Below are 16,364 nucleotides of genomic sequence, written 5' to 3'. Positions count from 1 at the left end.
TTATTGTGGTTTTAATGTACATAATATTTTGCCCCATGAACATTGTCCCGATACATGACTTCTAAATTGGGCACTGAAATTCTTGAACTTTAGCATATGAATGAATCCTGGGTGCAACAGCCCATTTTGCTAGTTTATGAAAATTCCTATTTTGAGCTGAAATTTAGTTACTACAAACATTCAGGAACAAAGGAGTTTGAACATATGATTGTAATAAAAAAATTATATTTCTTAATTGGTAATGGCTATTTGAGTTGCTAAAGTCTCATTTCCATGGGGAAACTCTTTGTCCCAACAGATTAAAGGCTCAGAATAAGGAGAATGTGTCTGTATGAAAACTGGAATTCTGATTTTTTGACAAAGGATGCTTCTTTGGCAGTGCTTCACTTGTTTAAAGCACTGTGTATGTGTTAGCTATCATTATTATTTATTAACATGATAGGTACAGAAGTTGAATAAGACTTGTAATAATCCAAAGGAATAATAAAAATTAGGCCCTACTTCTTTTTTTTATTAATATTTTTTTTTTTATTGATTTCAGAGAGGAAGAGAGAGGGAGAAAGAGATAGAAACATCAATAATGAGAGAGAATCGCTGATCGACTGCCTCCTGCACACCCCCTATTGGGGATCGAGCCCGCAGTCGGGGCATGTGCCGTTGGCCGGAATTAAACCTGAGACCCTTCAGTTTGCAGGTGGATGCTCTATCCACTGAGCCAAACCAACGAGGGCTAAGTCTTACTTCTTAAGTTCTATATTTTTGTGTTAGGTTTAAAATAAAAAATTTCAGAGTTTCAGGCCACAAATTAGATAACTAGTTTTGTTTATATTCTTAAAATTAAAAATAGTTTATGTTCTTTCTATATATAAATCATCTTAGGGCAACATTAGCACCAACAAATTTTGAATTTGAGTGTATTGAGACTTTGGTTTAATTCTTAGTTTTGATATTATTCAAAATCCCTCATAAACCTATTTTATGAAAAGTTTTCTATACTTTTTTGTTGTTATTAATAACTAGAGGCCTGATGCATGAAATTTATGCAAGAGTAGGCCTTCCTTCCCCTGGCTGCCAGCTCTGGCACCCAGGACCTGGGCTTCCTTCTGGCCGCCAGCAGGTAACCGGGACCCGGGCTTCCCTTGCAGCTCCAGCTTTGTCTGGGAGGATGTCTGGTCTAATTAGCATATTGTGTTTTTATTATTATAGACTAGAGGCCCATTGCATGAAGAGATTCGTGCAATAGGCCTTCCTTCCCCTAGCTGCCGGCACCAGTTTTCCTCCAGCACCTGGGACCCAGGCCTTTGGTCCGGCCGCAGCGAGGCTTGGCTTCTCCACTGCAGCTGCAGCGGAGAAGCCAAGCCTCTTTAGTCTTCACTCCGGCTGGAGCCTTCAGTCTTCGTTCCATGCCTGTGTATGCAAATTAACCGCCATCTTTGTTGGGTTAATTTGCATAGTCACTCTGATTGGCTGGTGGGCATAGTGGAGTGACACCAATTTGCATGTTTCTCTTTTATTAGTGTAGCTAGGTGGTAAATAGTTACAGTCACTTTTATATCCTACTTTAATCTAACATTCACTGAACCCCACATTTTAACCATGTTATAAAATCAGAATCTAATCTATGAATAATATTGCATCTGTTGTACATGTTTTCACTTAATAGAGAAATTAGTTAAGAGTAATTTAAAATATTTTATAGCATTTACTGATGTCATTGACCTTTGAAATCATAGGCAAAAAGGATTTTTGAGATAAAACTTTTTAAACTTAAAGTTTATTCTTTTATTTACTATACTAGTAGCCCGGTGTACAAAAATTTGTGTACTTGGGGGGGTGAGGGTGAGGAGTGGGGCCAGACCCCTCAGCCCGACCTGCACCCTCTGTCATGTTCTGGGACCTCGGCCACTCCTGGCCTAGGCACAGGCCTACAGGCTTGGGCAGCCTGGTTCCCGAGGCCCCAATTTATCAAGAGAACAAAGTCGGCGTTAGTTACAGCCCTCACAGAACCCAGTACACTGCATCTGTGCATACAACTGCCTCGTTCATGTGCCTGCTTCGCCCTACTGAATTACTGACATCTTGAGGACATAGCTCTGTCTTATCCTGCTTCAACTTCAGTGCCTGGCCTGGTGCCATGGACCTGAGAGGGTTTGCTGAGTGAGTGAATAATGAGCGAGTGAATGAGTGAATGAATGAGCAAGTATGGGAATGAGCAAGCAGCTAAGGGGCGGGAACTTCTGCCTCATTGCCACAGCAACATGGCAGAAGTTCCAGCCCCACTCCCGGCTCCCTGAAGCCCACCCCGGGAAAGTTCCCGCCCTGCTCCCAGCGGCCTGGCGCCCCTCTCCTGGCTGCATACTGAATTACTAACATCTTGAGGACATAGCTCTGTCTTATCCTGCTTCAACTTCAGTGCCTGGCCTGGTGCCATGGGCCTGAGAGGGTTTGCTGAGTGAGTGAATAATGAGCGAGTGAATGAGTGAATGAATGAGCGAGTAAGTGAATGAGCAAGCAGCTACCAGCGGGGATAGTTCGCACTCTGCTCTGAGCTGCCTGACGCCAACCCCGGGAAGTTCCCGCCCTGCTCCCAGTGGCCCCACTCCCCTCTCCCGGTTGCATAGTTCATGCAGGGCAAAGGCTGTTTGGGTGTGCGTTTTGGCAAATCAGTGCATTAGCACCTGCCAGCCTGGGATCCCAGCGGAGGGCCGTTTGTGGGCGTGGCCAGTGGCAGATTGGTGCATTAGCACCCACCAGCCTTGGATCCCCTGGGATGGACGTTTGTGGGCATGGCCAGTGACAGATCAGTGCATTAGCACCTGTCTGCCGGGTATTCCCCCCCCCAGGGCCATTTGTGGGCGAGGCCAGTGGCAGATCGGTGCATTAGCACCTGTAGGCCAGGGATCCCTGCTGGAGGGCTGTTTGTGGGTGTGGCCAGTGACAGATCAGTGCATTAGCACCTGTCAGCCAGGGATCCCCCTGGAGGGCCGTTTGTGGGCGTGACCAGTGGCAGATCGGTGCATTAGCACCTGTCCAGGGATCCCCACTGGAGGGCCGTTTGTGGGCGTGGCCGGTGGCCAAACGCTGGGGTTCCGCCGCCAGCCCTGGGTCTGTTCCCATATGGGCCGCCTGCCACCGGGGTGGCAAATAGCAGGCCCAGATGGCAGCGGGGCAGGCAGGATGGCGCTGTCCCGCCCTGCCTGCAGTATGCAAATTAGCCGCCATCTTTGTTGGCGGTTAACCGCCATCTTGGCTGGTGATTAATTTGCATATCTCACTGATTAGCCAATGGGAAGGGTAGTGAAGTTACAGTTAATTACCATGTTTCTCTATTATTAGATAGGATAATATATTCACATCATTGGAAATTCAAAAGGTAAAAATATATATACAGTGGAAATTCAAATGATGATGAGACGCCCCTCAGAAAGTGAAATAAAAAGGCAAAACAGAATTGATTGCTTACTGTAAGGGAGAGCTATGTGGTTAGTTGCATTCTCTCCACACAGAGCAGAATTCTCATTTTATCATATAGGATTTGGGGGAAGCATGGTTACTCAGGTGAGACTGTTGATTGTTTGGCACTCGGCAGTGTATTTATTGACATGAATGTCTCTGACTGCTTGACTTTCAAAAGTGAGGAGCTGACACCAGTTGGCTTACAAAACTGTGTTCATTGAGATGACTTGTTGCAGATCAGTTGAACAGGTTTAAACCAGTTCTGGTGACTATTCATTACCATGAAAACACAATAATTGTGTTTTGTTTTGTTTTCATATGTTTGTAGGAACTTTATTTTATGCCAGCCTCCCCTTTTGATTTTCATCCAGCTAATGCTGTGGAAGAAGTTATCAAAGATTCCCCCAACCACTGTTGTTGATTTTTTTTTTATTCGTTTCATCTGTGGGGATCTGAATTACAGTTTGTGCATTTATCATGATTTCATCCTGCTTTTGTCTTTAAGTCATCTGTTGGGACAATACTATACAGAAGCATTTTAAGACACTGGACAACATTTAAACTCTGACACAAAAAAGTATAACTAGGAGTATTATAAGAAGGGACTGGAGGGCACTCCAGAATCATGACCCTAGATTTTCCAAGTTTGGCCAAGATAAGATCCAAGGACCTCTGGAGTCTTCTTGGTATAACATTTCATAGTTAGCTCTTTTTTAAAAGAAAAATATGTTTTTATTGATTTCAGAGAGAGGAAGAGAGAGGGAGAGAGAGATAGAAACATCAATTAGAGAGAAATATCTATCGGCTGCCTTCTGCACACTCCCTATTGGGCAAGTACCCTGACGGGGAATCCAACAGAAGACCTCCTGGTGCATGGTATCGCACACTGGCAACCAACTGAGACACACCCACCAGGCTATAGTTAGCTCTTCTAATGAATTGTAGATGGTTTTACTGTAGTGTTAATCCAGGTACAACATGTACTATTAGCATTCGTACAGACCCTCCCTGTTTGATCAAGAGAAAATCAAGTCTTTTTTATTATCTGTGACTGCTTGAGTTAATTTAGGCTGGTTTGTTGTACCCATGGGACTTAGACTATATTAATTATTTTGTCAACCAACATGAAGGAAAAATTTTTTTATGACTACCTGGAGTGGTGTAACTACTATGAATAGGATCACTATATTCCGGAATCTTTTTCCAGAAAAATTTTATTCTTTGGGAGTGTTAGGAAACATAACTCATTGAGGGTGTTGGAGAGTCATACTCTTGGGATGGCCTAGCTAATAGGTGTACACAAAAATTAATCTTGGTTCAGGGTTGGCATTAAATAGTCTGATTTCCACATTACCTGCACAAGAGATGTAATTATCCTTAATGGAACTCTAGGTGTATTGTTTCATGGTGTTACAGTTTGTACTTCTCATAACTCAAACACATTTTCCTTAAAACCTAGATTTAGGCAGGTTATTATTACTAATAAGGAGAACATGATAGGTCACAGTCAGACATGCACACTATTAAATCTGTAAAGGGTGCAATCTATGTTCCCATGATCTTGAGCAGAAGCTGCTTACTTAATGATCATGTGCTTGTTCAAGAGTTCTAGGTTAATTCTGTGGACTCTGCTTCTAAAGGCTCTGTAGAGAACCTCCCTTTAGAATATTTAAAGGATGTACCTTTCCAGTTATTTTATGGCCTTTTTTTTTTTTCTACAGGTTTGGGAATGATAAAGACAAAAATGTTTTTATGTAAGGAGTAAACCCTTACATAATCAAAATTTATGAATTATTATTCCAGTTAAATGTGTCCTTCATCACAGAACCAATAATTTGGAATGTCCTAGGCGGTGATGATGATTGTGGCTTTTCAATAGGGAAATATTTTTGCCCATTCTGAAAATAAATACACTGTTAAGTAGTGGTACATATTCATACAGCATAAAGGGAGAACCTACTATATAGAATCAGTTTGGAAATGCTTAGAGTCTTTTAGAGCATATGCTCAGTTCATGTACCACAGTTTTCCAGGTTATTTATATACTAGAGGCCCAGTGCATAAAATTCATGCACGGGTTGGTTCCCTAGGCCTGGCCCGCCATTAGGGCCGATCGGGGCCTTCCTTCCCCCGACTGCCGGCTGCTGGCCAGGGCCTTCCTTCATTCCGCGCCACCCCCTGATGGGCAGCACACGTCATAGCAAGCGGTCGAACTCCTGGTTGGCTAAACTCCTGAGGGGACAATTTGCATATTAGCCTTTTATTATATAGGATAGATAAAGCATGGACTAACCACATCCTTCATTATCCTAGGAAAGTTTCCTTAGTGTTTAATATTATAGCTTATTTATCTTTATTGGAATGAGCTGTTTCATAGAGGATTTTATCTAGTGTCCAGATGGCCATTCTTGGGCCACATGTGTATTAAAATCTGATGGTACTCAGTGTTCTTTTCAGAATTTCGCAGGCCACATTTTGTGTATCTATGGTTGGAATCCTTGAACTTCTCCATAGATTTGTTTTATATTGTTGTTGTTGTTGTTTTATATAAGGACTTTAGTCAAAGTAATCTGTTTAGTTTTTTTTAGCAAAAGAACATCCAGACTATAGAAAAATCATATAAAAGTTTATTGGAGCCAAATTTTGAAAAAATGCCCAGGAGCAAAATCTTAACAGATTGAGAAAATGCTTTGGAGAATGGCAGTTTGCAGCTTATTTTATAATTAGAATAAAAGGAAAAGTCATAAGGAGGGTTACATGAAATCCTTTGGTGGTAGATTAAGGGTGCAGAAGAAAACAAAGCCAGGAAATCTCTAGGATTGGATAAAAAGCAAAACAGAGAGACACATACATCTTTTACATTGGTGGGAACAGGATAGTTAATCTTTAACATTTATAGTAGATAGTGATGGAATTTAGGGAACAAGATAGCAAGGAAGAGTTTTGTGGATCATGCTCTGGTTCCTGTGGTTTTGTCTTTGAGGGGTCTAGAAAAGAAAATTACTCTGACATTTCAAAGGTATGCTATCCTAGATGCATAAGAACAATGAACACATTGTTACAGTTTTTTTCTTGTGATGAAAACTTCTAAGATCTACTCTCTTAGCAACTTTCAAACACACAAAATAGTATTGTTAACTATAGTAATCATGCTGTATATTACATCCCCAAGACATTTATTCTTTAACTGGAGGTTTATACCTTTTGAACAGCTTCAACCCATTTTTACATTCACCCTTCTCCCCCCACCTCCAGCAACTACGAATCTGTTCTTTGTGTATCCATGAGGTTGTGTTTTTTTTTAATATTTCACATATAAATGAGATCATGCTTTATTTGTATTTCTCAGTCTGACTTATTTCTCTCATATAATGCCCTCAAGTTCCATCAGTGTTATTGCAAATGGAGCTATGTGTCATGATGGGTGTTTATTAGACTTATTGTGGTGATTATTTTTCATTATACACATATGTAAAATCAGTATGTTGTATACCTGAAATTAATATCATGTTAATATAATGTTATATACTTATGTTATATTTTAATATAACATATTATATGTTATTAATATAATGTTATATGTTAATAATATCTCAATTTAAAAATGCCCCCTCCAAAAAAAAAGAACAATGGACAGAGCTCACTTAAGGTAATGTAAGGGAGCTATAGGCCTAGAACATGATTACCTGCTATGACCTGCCCAGTCAAGAATTTGTGATCTTGTGTGGCTGGTTACTTTTAGTCACTGAGCTTGTCAGGCCTACCATGTGGCCCCTGAGTTTGTCAGGTTTATTTCATAGCCCCTTTTTCGTTTATAGTATAGTAATATATTAAATGTATTTTTATAGTATTTCTAAAGTGTTTTTATAGTATTTCTCATATAGTACTTTTAAAGTATTTCCATAATATCTGTAATATAGTATATTAGTAGCTACAGAACTTCTTTTACTTTGAGTCTTCTGGCTTGTTATATGCTTCCTATATTAACTTAATAGAATAAAGAGAATAGGTAAATAAAAGATTAAGCCCATGAACAGGAAAAAATAATATAGTTATATGGCAGCTTTTTTTTAAAGCAGATATGATTTTATTTTTAAAATCTTAGAGAACATATCTTCAACAAAGACCTTTTAAGATTTTTATTTTCTGTGAATCTTTAAATATTGACACTTTTTGGTGGAATAAAACAGGTAACCAAGATTTGGAAATGGCAAAATAATACCAGAATCTGTTTAGTAATAAAAAAAATAAAGCTTTAAAATTTCACAATCATTTTTGTAATTATTATAAATAATCCTTTTTCAGAATTCTACATTGTGAAATATTTTCACCACCCAATCACATATTAGGTAGTTGCAACAACCCTTGGCAGAATATATCCTATTTAATCCCACTTTTTCAATGAAGAAACTAAGTGTTATAGAAATTGACTTCCCCAGGTCATGTAGCTAGTAAATGGCAAAAGCATATTACAAACCAGGTCTTCTGCCTTCTAATTCAATGATTTTTAAAATTGTATTGTCTTTATTTAAAAAAGGTAAGTTTGCCTGGCTAATGTTTCCCAGGGGTTAGAGCATTGGCACACACACCAAAGGGTCACAGGTTTGATTCCAGTCAAGGGCATGTACCCTTTTGGGTTGCAGATTCAATTCCTGGCCCTGGTCCAGGCACGTGCGGGAGGCAACCAGTTGTGTGTCTCTCTCACATCAATGTTTCTCTCTCTCTTTCCCTCTCTCTCTCTCCTTCTCCTTCCCTCCCTCCCTCCCTCCCTCCCTCCCTCCCTCCCTCCCTCCCTCCCTCCCTCCCTCTTTTCCTTCCACTCAGTCTAAAAATCAATGGAAAAAATATCCTCAGGTGGTGAAGATTAACAACAAAAAAAGATAAATTTATTATTGGTGAAGGTCATAATCATTAAAATATATTTTTTTAATTTTAGTAAAAATGTGTATCAATGCTCAACTAACTTCAGGCTTTTATCTTTTGTCCCCCAAATAAAAAGATAACCATCAGTATGTATAAATTTACTTACTTATTCAATAATTATTTTTTGGATGCCTATATGTGATAAACCTCTAATAAACAGGCACTGAGAATACAATGATGAATAAAATAGTCAAAATTTCTTTCCTCAAGGAGAATAATTAATTAAATACAAAAAAAAAATCATTTCAAAAGTGGTTTGAAAAAAATAAGCTAGAGGTCAAAGTAAAGAACAGGAGGGAAATGAAGGAGATTGGGAAATAAGAGCAGCTCTCTCTGCAGAGGTAACTCTTAAACTTTAACCTGAGGAAGAAGGAGGAGGTACCCATGTAAAAAGATGTGAAAGGATCTTCCAAGCAGAGAGAACATTACATATAGGGAAGTGGGGGGGAGCAAAAGTAGGTTTGCAGTTGTTCATATGGAAAATAATACAATCCTATCTAATAAAAGGGCAATATGCAAATTGACCATCACTCCATCACAAAGATGGTGATGCCCAATCCCCTCAGCCCCACCAGAGTCCCCCAGTCCTGGGGGGGTGGCCGCTGTGGCGACAAGGCAAGCGTTCTGCCCCAGCCGCGGAGAGCCTCTGGGCAGTGGGTGCAGAGCGGCCAACCCCAACAGAGAGCAGAGAACCATGGGGAGTGGGCCTAAGCCATCAGGGCTCCCGGATTGGAGAGGGCTCCCCTGAGGGCTCCCAGATTGGAGAGGGTGCAGGTCGGACTGAGGGATCTGCCCCCTCACCCCCCGTGCACAAATTTCATGCACCTGGCCGCTAGTAATTAATAAATAATAATACAAGGATACACTCTTGTTTTGTGTGCTCACAACTATAAACCTACTTTGTCCCACCCTGTATTAAGGCTGTAACATAGGAATGAGCTTCAATTGTTATAGAGCAGTGATGGCAAACCTTTTGAACTTGGCGTGTCAGCATTTTGAAAAACCCTAACGTAACTCTGGTGCCGTGTCACATATAGAAATTTTTTGATATTTGCAACCATAGTAAAACAAAGATTTATATTTTTGATATTTATTTTATATATTTAAATGCCATTTAACAAAGAAAAATCAACCAAAAAAATGAGTTCACGTGTCATTTCTGACACGCGTGTCATAAGTTCGCCATCACTGTTATAGAGCCTGAAAGATCAGAGTAGCTGGAATATAGGGAGGCAGAAGACTGGGTGGGATGGAGAGGCAAAGGCAACTTGTGGGCTGTGGTAAAGACGGAAAGGTAAACATTAGAAAAATCCATTTCCAAAAGCACCAAACATTTCTAGGCCTTGGATTTTAAAGGTGCTTTTACACTAACTTTGAACTGTTGGTTTGTTTTTATACATTTAGTTCTTTCCAGTACTCTTTATCCACCTCTTAAGTTTCATTTGTAAACATAATTCTTTTAGAGCCCTTTGATGAGTTATTTCTATGCCCTTAAAGTTAGAAAAGGGTATTAAATAAGTAATATGACACGAGTTAGCTTTAAAACAAATGGAAGCATGGTACAATGGTTCAAGGAAGTGTTACTGGTTTGCTAGAGGTTATAGTTTTCTTTCCTTTTCTGTGAATATTATCTATTAATATGCTAACCCAAAATCAGAATTTTATGTTTTTTTATCACTAAATTTAAAATACTAAACTTTTCTTCTAAAAGCGTATCAGAAGGACAAGCTAAGAAGTGTAGTGTATCTTCTTAAATCATATGATAAACATATTAATAATAAATTTATTTAAATTCTGTCAGAAGGCTAAAATAAGGTTTGCTTTTTCTTTTATGTCAGGCATGCCCGTTTGTCATCGATATCTATGCAGACAAATGCAAGCCAAGAATTAAAGCTGTCCATATGGAGCCATGCAGTGGGCAACTTGAGAAGGCCATTTGCAAATCTGTCCTTAACAAAGGCGATGCCAAAGTAATGGATGGTTATGAAAATATTATTGTACATACTCATAAGCGTGGCACCTGGATAACTTCTGTTATTGAAAACAAGGTATCAGTTATGAAATGGTTCTCATGACTGCAGTGTTTACTAATATTTTCCATCTTCTTTCTAATTTATTTTTGCACAGTAATTAATGTCCCATTACATTAATAATATTTATAACTAGAGGCCTGGTGTATGAAATTCGTGCATGGGTAGGGTCCCTAAGCCTGGCCAGCAATCAGGGCCGATTGGGGCCTTCCGGCTGCTGGCCAGGGCCTTCCTTCACTCTGCACCGCCCCCTGCTGGTCAGCATATGTCATAGCGAGCAATCAAACTCCCGGTCTCCTGGTTGAATTCCTGCAGGGACAACTTGCATATTAGGCTTCTATATATATATAAAAAGCCTGTGGCCATAATGCCATAACGACCAAAGACTGGTCACCAGGAGATGCATGGATCACCTCTTGGTCCTGTGGCCCACAGGCTCCTATCGCAGCAAGGCAGGTGGTTGGCGGGCTGGGCTGTGCAGCAAAGAGGGCATGGGAATGGGTGCCAGGCGGGCAGGGGTGGGGAGTGTGGCGCAGGTCCCCAGGTGACTAGCAGAGGTGCTTCTGCCGCGGGGGGAGGGTCGGGGGCGCGTGCGGCTGGCGGCGGGGGGAGGCGGCATGCGGGGGAAGGGTGTGAGCTGGGAGACGAATTGAAGCAGAAGGTAAAAGCTGTTACTAAAGGAAAGAGCCAAACAGTTCAGAGCAGCCAACGACTCAGACACTCAACACTGGAGAGAGAGGAATGGGGACCAGTCAGGCACAAATGAACTCGTGAGGCCCACAATGGCAGTGGCAGCGGTGGAGCTGGGGTCCCGCCGGCACATGCGGCTGGTGGGCTCAGCAGGTCTAGGGTCCCGCCGGTGGATGCTCCGGAGGGAGTCTGGGGTTCCTCCCACGATGGCCTGGAGGAGGGAGTCTGGGTCCCACGCAATTTATCGCCCTGGGCCTCTAGTTTATATATAAATTATCATGCAAATTGTCCCCATAGGAGTTCGGCTAGGAGACCGATTGCTCACTATGATGTGCGCTGACCACCAGGGGGCGGTGCCGAACGAAGGAAGGCCCTGGCCAGCGGCCAGCAGTCAGAAGGCCCCCATTGGCCCTGATTGTCAGCCAGGCCTAGAAACCCTACCCATGTATGAATTTCGTGCACCAGGCCTCTAGTATTTAAATAAAAGCTCTCTTTTATTAAGGCATCACACAGACTACAAAATGAGAAAACTGACTGACAGAGATCAGAGGATCTGTCTGAATTTTAAAAGGAAAATTAAGCATGGTGGTTTGTCCATCTATCACAGCAAATATGTTAGTTTAGCAAAGTAATGGAGACAGTGACCTTTTTTCCATGCAAAACCCAGAGTAAATGACTTTGTACATTCAGTCAGCTGCACTAATAGCAACAACTACAGAAAGTTGGAAAATATATTCAGCAAGCTTCTTGAAGTCAGATAATCTATCTTATACATAAACAGTGTATTTGGTTTGGAAGTATTACCTGTATTATGGATGCAAGGACAAAGCAGAAGCAGTTTTCTTTTCAGTTCATCTTGATGTCAACCTTTTCAATTGACTTTTTTTAAGGGGGGGGGGGGGCTCTGAATAAAGTTTTGTTTCTTTTTTTGGTCTTTTTATTTATTTATTTTATTTATTTATTTATTTTTATTGCTTGAAGTATTACAAAGAGTATTACATATGTCTCCTTTCCCCCTGCCCCCCCCCTTGACATTCCCTCGGCCTCCCCTACCCCCCAGTGGCTTGTGTCCATTGGTTATGCTTATATGCATGCATACAAGTCCTTTGGTTGATCTCTTACCACCCCCCGCCCCCCAAACCCTCCCCGGCCTTCCCGCTGTAGTTTGACAATGTGTTCGATGCTGCTCTGCCTCTGTATCTATTTTTGTTCATCAGTTTATAATGGTGTTTATTATCCATAAATGAGTGAGATCATGTGGTATTTTTTATCTATGTTTTACAATATCAATAATAGATTAGAATAATAGTATGTGTATATAAATTAAAATACATGTACATTTTACATATGTACTCAAAATTTTGTTATTAATATTTTTTAACTTTAAATAATTTTGAGCATTTTATTATTAATATATATTTTTTTACTTTAAGTATTTTTTTATTTTTCAATTACAGTTGACCTACAATACTACATTAGTTTCAGGTGTACAACCCAATAACTAGTCACCATATCACTTATTAAGTTTTCACCCAGATAAATCTGGTACCCATCTGATACCATACATAGTTATTGCAATATTATTGACTATATTTCATATGCTATACCTTACATCCCCATGACTGTTTGTTAACTATCTATTTGTATTTCTTAATTCCTTCACCTTTTTCATCTATTCCCCCAGCCCCTGCTCCAACCTTAAAGAAGACCTTTTAACATTTCTTGTAATACTGGTTTAGTGAAGCTGAACTCCTTTAGCTTTTTCTTGTCTGGGAAGCTTTTTATCTGTCCTTCCATTCTGAATGATAGCTTTGCTGGGTAGAGTAATTATGGTTGTAGGTCCTTGCTTTTCATCACTGAATATTTCTTACCAATCCCTTTGGGCCTGCAAAGTTTGTGTTGAGAAATTAGCTGACAGTCTTATAGGAGCTCCCTTGTGGGCAACTAACTGCCTTTCTCTTGCTGCTTTTAAGATTCTCTCTTTGTCTCTTACTTTTTGCATTTTAATTTATGTGTATTGGTGTGGGCCTCTTTGGCTTCTTCTTCTTTGAGACTCTGTGTTTCCTGGACTTATATGTCTATTTCCTTCACCAGGCAAGGGATGTTTTTTGTCATTATTTTTTCACATAGGTTTTCAAGTCCTTGCTCTCTCTGTTCTCCTTCTGGTACCTCATGATGTGAATGTTGGTATGCTTGAAGTTGTCCCAGAAGCTCCTTATACTATCCTCATTATTTTTGGGTTCTTTTTTTCTGTTCTGATTGGGTGTTTTCTGCTTTCTTATCTTCCAAATCTCTGACTTGATCCTCTGCTTTATGTACTCCACTGTTGATCCCCTGTAATGTATTCTTCATTTCAGTTAATGTATTATTCATTTCTGACTGGTTCTTTTTATGTTATCTAGTTCCATTTTTATGTTTCCTATCTCTTTGTTGATGTTCTCACTAGTTCATCTACTCTTCTCCTAAGTTCATTGAGAATTCTTATAACCAGTGTTTTTCATTCTGCAGCTGGTAGATTGCTTTTCTGTTTTGTTTAGTTCTTTTTCTAGAGTTTTGTTCTGTTATTTTATTTGGGGCATGTTTCTTTGTCTCCACATTTTAGCAGCCTCCCTATGTTGGCTTCTACATATTAGATAGAGCTGGTACGTCTCTCAGGCTTGGTAAAATGACTTTATGTAGTAGGTATTCAGTAGTATGCAGGGGTGGGCAAACTTTTTGACTCGAGGGCCATAATGGGTTCTTAAACTGGACCGGAGGGCCGGAACAAAAGCATGGGTGGAGTGTTTGTGTGAACTAATATAAATTCAAAGTAAACATCATTACATAAAAGGGTACGGTCTTTTTTTTTTAAGTTTTATTCATTTCAAACGGGCCAGATCCGGCCCCCGGGCCGTAGTTTGCCCACGGCTAATCTAGTGGCACGGCTTCCCTCCCTGATCACCAGAGCTGGGCACTCCAAGTGTGCCCCCTGGGTATACCCTCCTGTTGTAGTTGAGCTTTGATTGCTGTTGGTCCATCAATTGGAGGGATTTACCCTTGACTGGCTGCAAGGACTGGTTGGAACCAGAATGAAGTATCATCTCTGCAGGGGCCCAACCCACAGAGCAGGACTTACTTCTTCAGGGTTCTGATACCCACTGAATTTTCCTCTTGAGTATTTCCTCTTGTGGAGGTGGTTCTGGGGCCTCCTGGGAAGTGCAGGCCAAGGTCTGCCGCCACCTGTGTGCTGCCTGGGGCCATCAGGCATGAGCTACAAAGTGGTGTGAAGATGATTGCTACTTGTGCTGAGTTTGGAGGTGGTCATGAGAGGTCAAGCTGCCAACCAAGGGCGGTTGCTACAAGTGCCAGACCTGGGGCCACTTAGCAAGAGGTTTGTGGCACCCCAAGGCCAGATGCTGCTTCTTTGAGAGGTTTTTGGAGAGTTTAGAGCATGAGTCAAGACAGGCTGTTTGCATGGAAAAGCCACTGGAAACAGTTTGGGTGGGCCCACAAATTAGGTGGGACTGGGTCTCATGGAATTCCCTGGGCTGGGTGAACAGTGTGGGCCAGGTTAAACTATAAAATATTGGGGGCCGGGGAGAGGGGGGAGGAAAGGGCTGGGAAACAGCATGCAAAGAGAAGAGAATACTGGCATCTTTTGAGGATGTGGAAAAGAACATTCTATTGGAGTGGAGGTTCTTGGAAAATAGTGTAAAGGCGTGAGATAATTGTTTTTCTCTTAAAATATTATTAAAGCAAATGTTTGGAGATTTATACAGATAGAGCATTATTTGGCTACAAAATAATTTATTTAGTTTGTTAATAAAAGTCTTCACTCAAACACAACTATTTTAAATAATAGATATCATGTTTTGAAGCAATACAGACAAAGAATTTTGCTTAACTCTTTACACAAACATTGCAATATCAGAAATCCTATAGACTATCATTTTACCAAATTAAGAATATTCCACTGATCATAACCTATTTTTATCACAACAGTTATTTCTAGCTTTGGCCATCTTCCCTGCTACTATTGATATTTCAGGTCAAGAGAAAATATGGATAAATTCCTAAAGTCAAAGACACAGTTTTCTAGAAGTTATAAATTTTCATAAACCCTTGCTCAATATGGCTGGGTTTTCTTTTCTTTTCTTTTCTTTTCTTTTTTTTTTAGAACTGTTGGTTTATTATTTTTAGTTCCTGGGTGATATTTTCATTATTTTTATGTCAGCCATAAATTTCTTAAAGGGTTTAAGATTTGGCTGAGTATTGAGTCAATGTGAGTAGTATACATTATGTAACCAACTCTCCTAGTCAAGTAAGGGCCACTGGAAAGTATAAAATGGTCTCAGCTTTCAAGGATTTTATGGTCTAGTTGAAAAGACAAAATTAATACTCTTAAAAGAGATCTGAGAATAATTAAGTGTTCAATAATGCTGTACTAATTCTATGTGCAATAGTCTACTGTATTTTTATCTCTTATAATTGACTAGGGGCCCGGTGCACGAAATTCGTGCACTGGGTGTGTGTGTGTGGGGGAGTGTCCCTCAGCCCAGCCTGCCCCCTCTCACATACTGGGAGCCCTCAGGCGTTGACCCCCATCACCCTCCAATCGCAGGATCGGCCCCTTGCCCAGGCCTGATGCCTCAGCCAGAGGCGTAGACCCCCATCACCCTCTGATCGCCTGATCGGCCCCTTGCCCAGGCCTGACGCCTCCGCCAGAGGTGTCAGGCTTGGACAGGAGACCCCCATCTCCCCCTGATCACTGGCTCTGGCCCCCGCCCAGGCCTGAGGCCTCGGCCAGAGGAGTTGACTCTCATCACCCTCCGATCACCAATCACTGGATCGGCCCCTTGACCAGGCCTGAGGCCTCTGGCAGAGGTGTCAGGCCTGGGCAGGGGACCCCCAGCTCCCCGCGGTTGCAGGCTCCGCCCCTGCCCAGGCCTAACGCCTCTGGCCTAGGCGTCCAGCCTGGGCAGCGGGGACCTGCAGTGGCAGCGGCCCCGCGATCGTGGGCTTCGCTTTAGGCCCAGGCAAGGGACCCCTAGCTCCCGGGACTGCCAGCTTCGACTGTGCCCAGCTCCCATCGCTGGCTCCACCCCTACTTCCTGCTATCACTGGCCAGGGCGGCAAAGGCGCCTGATTCTCCGATCATGGCTGGGGGGCAGGGCAAAGGCGGCCTCAGGGCCGCCTTTGCCCTGCCCCCCAGCTCTTAGCCCCCCCCTGGGTTTCCAATCACTGTCAGTGGCAGGGGGCTTCTTCCTGCTTTCCCTTTCACCTCCC

At 41.6% G+C, this 16,364-nt stretch overlaps 1 protein-coding gene across 4 annotated transcripts in view; it reads left to right on the top strand.

Moving 5' to 3' along the window:
* EFCAB7 (EF-hand calcium binding domain 7) overlaps window positions 1–16,364 on the top strand; it is a 64,408-nt gene that overhangs the window by 43,675 nt on the left and 4,369 nt on the right. For 3 of the 4 annotated variants that reach the window (XR_009451963.1, XM_059689303.1, XM_059689304.1), the window contains exon 12: window positions 10,218–10,427. The exons of the other annotated variant lie outside the window; for it this stretch is intronic. Coding sequence is in view for 2 of the 3 variants with exons in the window: in XM_059689303.1 (XP_059545286.1) it covers window positions 10,218–10,427 (210 nt within the window). In the remaining variant the exon portion in view is untranslated. The remainder of the gene's footprint in view (window positions 1–10,217; window positions 10,428–16,364) is intronic. 4 annotated transcript variants of the gene reach the window in all.

Source organism: Myotis daubentonii, chromosome 3, assembly GCF_963259705.1.
Source record: "Myotis daubentonii chromosome 3, mMyoDau2.1, whole genome shotgun sequence".
Lineage (NCBI taxonomy): Eukaryota > Metazoa > Chordata > Mammalia > Chiroptera > Vespertilionidae > Myotis > Myotis daubentonii.
This window is presented reverse-complemented; position numbering and strand designations above follow the sequence as displayed.